Genomic DNA, 11,419 nt, shown 5'->3' with positions numbered 1-11,419 from the left:
CGGAGTCATGGATGATCCTGCGGTCCTGTGTCCTGGATCGCGAGCGCTGGATCGCGAGTCGTGGCTGTGGTCCTGGATCATAGGTCCTGGATGGATATCCTCGTGGATTCATCTTCCTATTATACACACATGCATTTCCAAACATTTGGACTACCTATGTTGCAAATGTATTATCTTTTCAATTTACACACGGCATCTATTGCACGTCTGTCCGTCCTGGGAGAGGGATCCCTCCTCTGTTGCTCTCCCTGAGGTTTCTCCCATTTTTCCCTTTAAACTGGGTTTTCTTTGGAAGTTTTTCCTTGTACGATGTGAGGGTCTAAGGACAGAGGGTGTCGTATTGTCATACTGATATTCTGTACACACTGTGAAGACCACTGAGACAAATGTAACATTTGTGATATTGGGCTATATAAATAAACATTGATTGATTGATTGATTGATTGATTGATTGATTGATTGATTGATTGATTGATTGATTGATTGTTAAAATGTTGAAATGTGAAATAATAAGTACAATATGTGACTATATTAATCTAATTGATTATTTAAAAGTGTAATAAGTACATTTGGCTCAAATTCCGAAGACAAATTAACACAATTACTTGTGTGTTCCTGCTTTGATGTTGTAAATGTGTCAAAATCAAACAGATGCAGCTGAAGTGGACTGAGGACTGAGGACTGAGGACTGAGGACTGAGGGCTGAGGAATGTCTCTGCAGACAGTTGCTCCCCCGCTCTCTGTCCATCTTTGGTTTTTATCTTTAACGCCATATATGGATGAGGGGTGAAAAGTCAGTTCAGATTTCCACCTCCTCGAGGATCATTAAAACTATGTTTATTAATACTTTGTAAACAGCCTTTTAGCCTGTGAACATTTATTTAACACTATTTGTTGTTTTAGCTGTTAGGAACCAGTAAATATTCCTTGTCCATGCCGTTAAGGGCAGTTTAAAAGGTTAGTTTAAAAGGTTAGTTTAAATAATGTGAGCGTGATATGTGATATCTGACTTAATTATTATTATTATTATTATTGTTATTTTATTTAAAATTTCCTGTAGATGAGAAAACCTGAATCTTATTCTTAAAATGTTTTAATAAACGTTTCTATAACCTGCAGTAATGTAAAAATAGAATGCATCTTAAACATGATAAATAAAAAGATAGAGCACCCCTATCATTTGACATACATATTTGGGCTGAGACAGCACATTGAAATAAATAACGTTGAAGGGACTGCATATACATGTTAACGATGCCACTGGGCGGATCTATGTTAGGAACAGTATGTTCCTCAGGCTATGAAGCATGGCTCACATATACATATCATGCATACATTGATAGTGACAACCAGACATATGGTGCATTTACAGTCTATATTTACAGAACACTATCTTTAATGGAAGTGTGTCATGTGTTGCTATACTTGAGTCAGTGTATTACACACATGTGTGCATCTTACAGTAGTTTGAAAATAGGTTTCATTCCCTGCGAGTATTTACTGTTGCTTTTGACTCATCACCTGTCATACCCCTAACTACATCTCATCTTCAACTTGGCTGCATCTTTCTTCAACTTTTGAAAAATCATTCCTGAATATCAAGCTCTAAGTGGATGCATTTGGATTGTCCTTTGAGGATCCAAATGCAAATGTAAATCATAAACAATAACAAAGGCATCTGAGAAAAGTTTCAATATGAGCATGACACAGCTGACACAGCTGTGTCAGATGAGCCTCTGAAGCAAAGTGGGAAACTTGAAAATTAACAAAAATATTTAAATGTTCATGTATTTTCAAAACACTTTAGGTTTCTACTTAGACTGCTTAGCGTTTAAGTAGAAATCAGACAAAAGGTTAGTTAATGCAGAATTGTGTTTAAAGTATGATATGGGGTCAATAAAGGCTGATCCCGGCAAGTTACCAATATAATTAAACAAATATTTAAAAATCTATTTAAGTTATAAAAATAAAATAAAAACATTAAAAAAAGAAGCATCTAATGTTGAAACATGCAAAGGACTTTTCCCTGAGATAAAACCATAATAGTCACAATAAACAGAATAGTAGGTTAGTAGAGAGTAGTATATGTATTTTACATTTATGTTTTTTTATTGTGTATGAGTAAAGCACCACAGTCTAAATTACAGGTCCTCCTGTTGCTCCTCATCCTGTATATGGCCTGCCCAGGCTCATGTTTGTGATTGGCCAGGCGAACAACACTACACCTGCGCTATGTGTATCCACGACTTTGTGTGATTTTATCTGCAAATTGCAAATTGTAAAATATCATTTCGTAAAATAACTACTTCCGTGTAAAAAACGCACGTTCAACTCACTGTCAAAAACTGTAAACCGCCCGTTAAATCTCGCGCACTATATCGAGTGTCCCCGCACATCGTTCTCACAGGAAAGTAGTTCCGGTTAGTAAGGGGGATAAAACCTGTCGCGCGAGCCAAAGAGCGGCGTCTTGGTCCTAAAGTTCACCCAGTAGGTGAGTAGCAGCAAGTAGACTAACTATAAGAGAGAGAGGAGATGATAGCATATGTTAGTTTTGAATGAATGTTTAAATCAATTTATAATTTATATTACTGATCAAACTGTTACTTAAACTATCTCCACATCACTTGGTGTGAATATATTTAAAGTTAGTATGCAGGACCTTTATTAGTATGCATCAATTGCATTTATGTATTTTAAATTCACGAATAAGCCTAAACTGTATTTGACCTGTAATATGGAGAGAGTACACTGGTCTGTATACAGTTTACTTTATGCAAACTGTACAGGGTAATGCCCCACACGGCTGTCTAACTTTGATTTGTTTTTACTTATGTATTTGTCCATTTATTTTATCCATTCCATTACATATTCTTTAATTAAACTGCATGTTTAAAAACGAAAGCATTTTCCTAATGAAATAATTAGCAGCTAAAAGTATGATTGTTTTGTCCGTGATTCAAACATTTCTTCTAACTTTTTGTAAATAATTATCTGTTACAATATGCAATATTTTGTGGTGATATTACTTAATAATAAATACTAGCATGGTGGCTTTGTAATGGTCTTATATAGTTTATATTATATACATATAAACCTCGGCTTTTCATCTTGTAGTTTTGAAGTATTTAGTCATTTTTCCTGATATGTTTCTATAGTCCATAATGCTCTCAGCTGCTGTGTTATTTTAGGTGAATGCTGGGGGCAGGAATGGTGTCCCGCCACAGCCACACACACACACACACACACACACACACACACACACACACACACACACACACACACACACACACACACACACACACACACACACACACACACACACACACACACACACACACACACACACACACACACACACACACACACACACACACACACACCCACACAATGTTCCCATGCCAGCACACATTTGTCATGCATGTTGCGTACCTCTATTACAGCTGACTGTAAGCTGAATCCTGATAGCTGCTCCTTTGACCTTTTCATTTGCATTGTTTGGATTCTCAAACAGAGTTTCACCTCAGGCAGCACAAATTAGGTTTTTTTACTTCCTTCTGGACTTATTGTTCATGTGAATCACCTTTAGCCTCTGTCAAGTGACCGGCTCCTCTTCTTCAGCGGCACATAAACTCCCGCTGGAATGTGGCGAGTGCAGTCAGGCAGGCACTGCTGTTGTTGTTACTCTGCACAGGCTGCCGGTCAGCTCACACTGTCACTCTGTAGAGGTCACACTTTCCCTACAAGTGTGTACTTTTCCATTGAGTTCATTGATCTAACTGTAGTTTCTGATATCCCATAGTCTTTTCATATGCATATTCTTACCATCATGCAATAATATATCACCTTGATAGCGTTTATTTCAAATCTTTGTTTCAGCAGCCATTGTTTTACCATTAAAATCACACCTTGGTGTAATCACCTGTATGATCTTCTGTCTGTAGCCTATGAAAAAACCTCCTGCAAAGCCTATTTGAATACATATCAAAGGTCAAGTTGTTAAGTACTAATCAATCATCACACTTGTTTCCTCATCTGTCTCCACAGGGAAGTGCAGACACAGATCCAGTCATGTCAAAGACAAAGGATATGGGTTCTTCGGTCATCCACACGCAGCAGATGCACGCTGCGATGGCGGACACCTTCATTGAGCACATGTGCCTTCTGGACATCGACTCTGAGCCGGCTGTGTCTCGCAACACTGGCATCATCTGCACAATCGGTCAGATTCATTGACAAACCCTGTTAATTTGTCTCATGTTATATTCTCTTGGCAACAAACAGTTTTCGTTATATTTTACAAACATCATGTTTAGCCTTGTATTCATTCATCTGTCTCGATGCAGGACCGGCCTCCCGCTCTGTGGACATGTCCAAGAACATGATCAAGGCTGGGATGAACATTGCAAGAATGAACTTCTCTCATGGCACACATGAGGTGAGTCAAAGAGGAGAGAATGATTATTAACTTTTTGCATCTTCAAAACTTCAGCCTGCAGCAACACAAAATCCTACATGGTGCCATCACTGATTCAAGTGTGCAGGGTTTAAACCCTGAGCAGTACAGCTGTAGTTTCAGTCATGAATCAAAGTGTACTTGTCCTTTAGAGATGCAGCCATCACTGTGACATTTCTCCTGTGTCTTGGTAGCTGTCTCTGGCAGTAATGTGATCCATGAGCCAGTAATCGCCCCACCGGGTTGTAGCTTGAGCTTTGGCCAACTCTTTGGCCAATCTTATACTTATCACCCTTCACCTTTAAAAGTCATGCTTCCTTACCTTTTTCCCTGTCACCTGAGTGGATTAGTCTTCAAATCTATCCTTAGTTGTAATGGGAACACTTGCAGTTTATATTTTGATCTTCAATGGTTAAATGCAGTGCTTTTTCTCAACTTGCTCAACTCTCAACTCTTGAGGTTTGTCCAGTCTGTGTTTTAGCCAGGCTTGCAGCAATAGTAAAATAATATAAGGGATACATCTTACTCCAGAAAATCAACATTTAGAGGATTGGTTATGAGGAAAGCAAAATAAGTCTGACCTTTGTCTCAGGTGTCAGCACAGCTATAAATAGTTGTTTCTGTTAGTCTGGCAGCAACAGTGTGAGTTAAAGGCATGTAGTGATACCACAGTGGAGTGTTCATTATTGACTGATGACAGCATACAGTAGAATGCATTTACTGTAGACAGACAGGCTACAAGTTATTCATAATTAGCCCATGGAGTATTTGGTGATTATTTGTTAATTTAAACGCAAGGTTTAACGGAACTATTTTTGGAAACTATTTATGCCAACCTAGAAAGTCTGTCAGCAGCTATTTATGTATAGGGAAACGGGTATGTGCAACATATGTGTTCCAGTTGTCATTCAAGATTTACGGCACATAATCATGTCAACCAGTGCCGTGCTGTCCTTGCGACTGTGTGACCTAGTTTATCGACCAGTTGTTGTATTCATTTAAAAAATGTCAAACATCTAGAGATAATCTTTCTACAACTTCATAAAACAACTTGTCGATTCGTTCACCTTTTTTATTTTTTTTCATAACATTTGTTAAACACTCTATGTCATTCAGTACCATGCTGAGACCATCAAGAACGTCCGTGAGGCAACCGAGAGCTTTGTTCCTGGATCTGCTGACTACAGACCAGTGGCCATCGCTCTGGACACCAAGGGACCAGAAATCAGGACCGGCCTCATCAAGGGCGTGAGTTCTTGTCAAATAACAAAGGCTCCAAAGAGGCCATTTTCAATTTATTGCATATAATCATGAGGTTTCATGCAGCAATTTTCCACTAGAGAAGAAACATGCTTTCCCTTCCTGCTCTTGTTTAGAGCGGCACTGAGGAGGTTGAGCTCAAGAAGGGAGAAATGATCAAGCTCACCCTGGACGACCAGTTCATGGAGAATTGTGACGAGAAAACTCTGTGGATCGACTACAAGAACATCACCAAGGTTGTGCAGGTTGGATGCCACATCTACATTGATGATGGTCTTATTTCCCTCATGGTTAAGGAAGTTGGTAAGCACACAAACAACCATCTTTTTGGTTCATATTGTCTGTCTTTTATGCAGATTTTGCATTCACCTTTCTGCTTAATGGTGGAAAATAAAATACACTTCACTCTGTGTGTCCTCAGGCGCCAACTTCCTAATGTGCAGCATTGAGAACGGCGGTACTCTTGGAAGCAAGAAGGGCATCAACCTGCCTGGAGCTGCCGTCGACCTGCCTGCTCTGTCTGAGAAGGACCTTCAGGACCTGCAGTTTGGCGTGGAGCAGGGTGTGGACATGGTGTTCGCCTCTTTCATCCGCAAGGCTGCTGATGTTCAAGCCGTGAGGAAAGCTCTTGGTGAGAAGGGCAAGGACATCAAGATCATCAGCAAGCTGGAGAACCACGAGGGTGTGCGCAGGTGGGCAGGATGCAAGCAGTCTCAATTTCCCCAATCTGAAACTTTGGAGAACTTTTAAGCTGATTTGTTTTGCTTTTTGTCTGATAGATTCGATGAGATCCTGGAGGCTAGCGATGGCATCATGGTTGCCCGCGGTGACCTGGGCATTGAAATCCCAACAGAGAAAGTCTTCCTCGCCCAGAAGATGATGACTGGCAGGTGCATGAGAGTCGGAAAGCCCATCACCTGTGCCACACAGGTCTGTGACATCAGTAGGACAACTGTTCTTTGGAAATCAAATTAAAAAGAAAAGTGTATCAATGAGTCTTCTTTCTGATCAGATGCTGGAGAGCATGACCAAGAAACCCCGCCCCACTCGCGCTGAGGCCAGCGATGTCGCCAACGCTGTCCTGGACGGCAACGACTGCATCATGCTGAGCGGTGAGACCGCCAAGGGAGAATATCCCCTGGATGCCGTCCGCATGCAGCACAAGGTAAGAGAGCCATTGATTGGTCCTATTTCGTTCGTTGTTATATTGTGTGTTAAATAGCAGCATATGTCATAGTATTGTTAAAAGTATAACAGTGCTTCTGCACGTTTTGTTCAGTTGTTGTAACTGCACTTGCAGAGTGTTGATCTGTTCATGTGTTTGAGGCTGTTAGAAGGCCTCCATTAAAATCTCTCTAACACTGTGTGGCATGTGGTACATCACGGTTCATTGGGAAAACTCTGACATCTTGGTGTTGAGAGTAGGCTGCCAAACCATAATGTAGTACAATGACTAAACTACCAAATACACAAGATCAAGCAATATATAATAATGTATAGCTTATCACTCCATCCATCCATCCATCCATCTTCTCCCGCTTATCTGTGGTCGGGTCGCGGGGGTAGCAGTTCCAGCAGAGAGCCCCAAACTTTCTTTTCCCTGGCGACATCAACCAGCTCTGACTGGGGGATCCCAAGGCGCTCCCAGGCCAGCGAAGAGATATAATCCCTCCACCTGGTCCTAGGTCTACCCCTTGGTCTCTTCCCAGCTGGACGTGCCTGGAACACCTCCCTAGGGAGGCGCCCAGGTGGCATCCAACTAGGTGCCCGAACCACCTCAACTGGCTTCTTTCGACGTGAAGGAGGAGCGGCTCAACTCCGAGTCCCTCCCGGATGACCGAACTTCTCACCTTATCCCTAAGGGAGACACCAGCCACCCGGCGGAGGAAACCCATCTCGGCCGCTTGTATCCGCGATCTCGTTCTTTCGGTCATGACCCATCCTTCATGACCATAGGTGAGGGTAGGAACGAAATGGCCCGGTAGACAGAGAGCTTTGCCTTCTGGCTCAGCTCCCTTTTCGTCACAACGGTGCGGTAAAGCGACTGCAGTACCGCTCCCGCTGCTCCGATTCTCCGGCCCATCTCACGCTCCATTGTTCCCTCACTCGAGAACAAGACCCCGAGATACTTGAACTCCTTCACTTGGGGTAAGGACTCATTCCTTACTTGGAGTGGACAGTCCATCGGTTTCCTGCTGAGAACCATGGCCTCAGATTTGGAGGTGCTGATCCTCATCCCAGCCGCTTCACACTCGGTTGCGAACCGATCCAGTGAGTGCTGAAGGTCGCAGACCGATGAAGCCATTAGAACCACATCATCTGCAAAAAGCAGTGGTGCAATCCTTAGTCCACCGAACTGCAGACCCCCTCCCCCACGACTACGCCTCGAAATCCGATCCATGTATATTACAAACAGGAGCTTATCACTCTTTGACTTTAAATAAACATATTCACACCGTTTGTGCAGACCTGAAGTTTTCTTCTTGTGTTTAACAGAGAAAATATAACAATGATGAATTCTTCTTAAGAGGAATTTTGCCCTTAGCCGCTTTCACACCAAGTACTTTGCCGTACTTAGTGCCGGCACTTAGTACCAATCGCGTTCACACCGGAGTACTTTTCCCTGAGAGAAGATTACGCAAATGAGCCGCTGACGTCACTTCGTCTTCTTCTGGCCGCAAACAACTTCACGGCGTATACTGCCACCCGAAGTCCCCGGCCGGAAGTCCCCAGAGTTGGGGGCTGGCTTCTACTGAAGCCTTCCGAGTAAATCGCCAGAACGCCGACACCTCCACATCTCTACCGCTCCCATGTTTTCTTTTTAGTTGCCATAAGTTAGTCTCTCTGCGTTTGTGCGCTGGGCGAATGCTAATAATGCTAATGCGAGGATAATAAAATGGCGGCTCTACAAAACATTTCAGAGTTTTACGGGGCGTGGTTTGCAATTCGCCCAGCCAATCAGAACTGAGCCACTTTTTTCCCCCAGGAGAGTACCACCTCTCAGCAGGCACTAAAAATGGGGGTAAAAGTTCCCGGCACTAAGTACTCTTTTTGGTGTGAACGCGACATAAGGGGTACTAACGGAACTAAACGGGAAAAGTACGGGAAAAAGTATTCCGGTGTGAACGCGGCTTAGGGGTACTAACGGAACTAAACAGGAAAAGTACGGGGGAAAAGTACTCCGGTGTGAACGAGCCTATTGTAATATCAAATTGGTCTTGTTTGCTCAAGGCTCCCCAAATGTGCATCATCAAAGTCATGAAGAAGTAATAATTTAACAACACATTGATAAAAACTGTTAACCAAATGTACTTCTTGCAACAGTAAATGTAAAGAAAGTGAAGATAACATTTTCTTTGTGGTGAGAGTATTATTTTATAAAAGATGAAGAATTAAGAGACAAGTAGCTTTCAGATTGCGAGCACATCATTGGCACCAGCTTGGATTTGACTAACAGCTTGTTTAGTATTTGTTCAACTTGCTTTGTGTTTCCCTGTTGCACCTCCCCTCCCTCTGTCCATCTGCTTTCTGTGTGTGTTCATATTACTCAATTAGCATGTGTCTGAAGATCTGCAATGCACAGCAATAGTCCCTGGACATCATGGCCATCGCTGTTGTTTAGCTTCATGTCTCAGTGTGCTTTCAGGTATGAATACTTCTGCACTGTAGTTGAATACCCCTTTGTTTTGTTTTGCTTTAAAGTACAAACTAACTCCTGCAGCGGAAACCGACTGTGTGACTGCAGCCTGACAGTTTATTTTCACGTGTTAAGATTGCCCGTGAAGCCGAGGCAGCCATGTTCCACAGGCAGATGTTTGAGGAGCTGCGTCGCACCACTCATCTGACCCGTGACCCCACAGAGACCGTCGCCATCGGTGCCGTCGAGGCCTCCTTCAAGTGCTGTGCCAGCGCCATCATCGTGCTCACCAAGTCTGGCAGGTGAGACGCAAAGAAAAAGTCCCTCCTGTAAATCTCCTCTGTAAGGCCCAGACTCATATTCATACACGGCGCTCACTGAGAGCAAAGGAAGAGGTGCATTGTAACATATCTCCCGCCTCCCTCCCTAACAGAAGCCCTCCGCTCATATGAAGTGTGCCAAATATCACGGCATGCACAATCTGTGCTCCACTTTTGACCTTCTGAGTTACGATCCCTGACATTCATAAAGCTAATTTTAACTCCCTCAACATTCCTGTCCAAACGGGAGTTCATCCCCCCAACACATGATACAGAAGACTATTACTGACAGCTGGGTGTATTTATTCATTATAAGGGTTTAATGAATCAGCTATAATTAAAATGTCCATGACAACAATGGATCACAGGACTCATTTCAGCTTATTGTTTTTAGCAGGCCTGTTCTGCTTCGCTTCTCAGGAGCTGAAAGACAATTATTTTTGGACAGTAGGAGAGGAAAAATACTATAAGAAAATAATAATGTTAGCTAGTAAGCTGCTGGATGTGAAATGCCAACAGTTTTCTCGTTTCAAGTTCACCATATCAACCAAAACCATTAAAATATGTCAATGGTGAAGTTCTTTCTTGTTTCCACTCACCTTGTGGTCAGAGCAAAATATATTGCAGGTCTAGGTTTTTTCGCACTTCTTATTGGGGTTGAAATGTCTAAATCTGCAGTTATACATTTTGTATTCATTTATTTTCAGGTCCGCTCAAATGCTGTCGAGGTACAGGCCCCGTGCCCCCATCCTGGCCGTGACCCGCTGTGGCACAACCGCCCGCCAGGCCCACCTGTACCGCGGTATCTACCCCCTGCTCTACACCAAGCCCGCCAACGACGTCTGGGCCGAGGATGTTGACCTGCGTGTGAACTTTGCCCTGGAAGTTGGTGAGTAGTGATGTTTATTTTGCAGTTAGGTAAACAATTAAAAAGGGCAGAGCAGGGCTTTATATTTAACCAACTGAATCCTTATTTTTCCATTAATGCTCCTCTTTTCTCTTTCTGTAGGCAAGCACCAGAAGTTCTTCAAGGCCGGTGATGTCGCCATTGTTGTGACTGGCTGGCGCCCAGGTACCGGTTACACCAACACCATGAGAATCGTGCTGGTGCCTTGAAACTTCATCAACGGACATTAGCAACCGCTCCCCATCCCCTCTTCTGTAACCTGCCTCACCCCTGTGTCGGACTTTTCGTTTCTGTTGGTCTTCATCACTAACAGAAATGCAAAACAAGGCCGCTCCAAAAAAAAAAGGACTGTCGATTACAGACATTAACTCCCAGATTCCAGTCATCTTTTGTGTAATTTATTGTCCAAACCCTGCTGCCGGAGATCAAACTCGAAACCGTTATAGTGGAAACTCTTCTGTCAAGCGTGTGCCTGCATGTTGAACAGAGTGGAAATAAGCGTTCCTCTGCATGCACTGTAAAGTAGGCTAAACTTTTTGTAATTTCCTTGGTTTTTCATTCTTTAATTATCCAAGGTTATGTACTGCTATTGTCTTCTCCAGTGTATCATGCTTGTTGGGGAAAAGTGCCATTGTGATCAGGCATGACCAGGTTCCTTTCCATTAAAATGAATTATTGGGTCAACTGTGTTTGTTTTCCTCTCATAATAGGTCTCACACCAAACTGAGACAAATGTTCCAGTGATAAAGATTTTTCTTTTTCTAAGGTGGGCTATTTTATGCCTTAAACATTAGATGGCGCCAGTGGGGAGATGACAGGAATCACGGGACGGATACTAAAAC

At 42.7% G+C, this 11,419-nt stretch overlaps 1 protein-coding gene across 2 annotated transcripts; it reads left to right on the top strand.

Annotated features, from left to right (window-relative positions):
• The first annotated feature begins 2,435 nt into the window (after nucleotides 1-2,435).
• Nucleotides 2,436-11,261, top strand: pkmb (pyruvate kinase M1/2b). 2 transcript variants are annotated; one of them, XM_034085696.1, is made up of 11 exons: nucleotides 2,436-2,491; nucleotides 4,045-4,219; nucleotides 4,344-4,435; nucleotides 5,570-5,701; nucleotides 5,830-6,016; nucleotides 6,135-6,405; nucleotides 6,493-6,643; nucleotides 6,726-6,878; nucleotides 9,486-9,652; nucleotides 10,378-10,559; nucleotides 10,680-11,261. In XM_034085696.1, the coding sequence occupies exons 2-11, from the start codon at nucleotides 4,069-4,071 to the stop codon at nucleotides 10,784-10,786; spliced, it is 1,593 nt and encodes a 530-aa protein (XP_033941587.1). In that variant the 5' UTR covers nucleotides 2,436-2,491; nucleotides 4,045-4,068; the 3' UTR covers nucleotides 10,787-11,261. The 2 variants fall into 2 exon arrangements, with proteins under 2 accessions (XP_033941587.1, XP_071059646.1); XM_071203545.1 differs by having other exon boundaries at nucleotides 2,466-2,487.
• The last annotated feature ends 158 nt before the right edge of the window (nucleotides 11,262-11,419 follow it).

The sequence above is a fragment of the Pseudochaenichthys georgianus genome, chromosome 6, assembly GCF_902827115.2.
Source record: "Pseudochaenichthys georgianus chromosome 6, fPseGeo1.2, whole genome shotgun sequence".
Lineage (NCBI taxonomy): Eukaryota > Metazoa > Chordata > Actinopteri > Perciformes > Channichthyidae > Pseudochaenichthys > Pseudochaenichthys georgianus.
The sequence above is the reverse complement of the archived record's forward strand: the minus strand, read 5'-3'. Positions and strand labels throughout refer to the sequence as shown.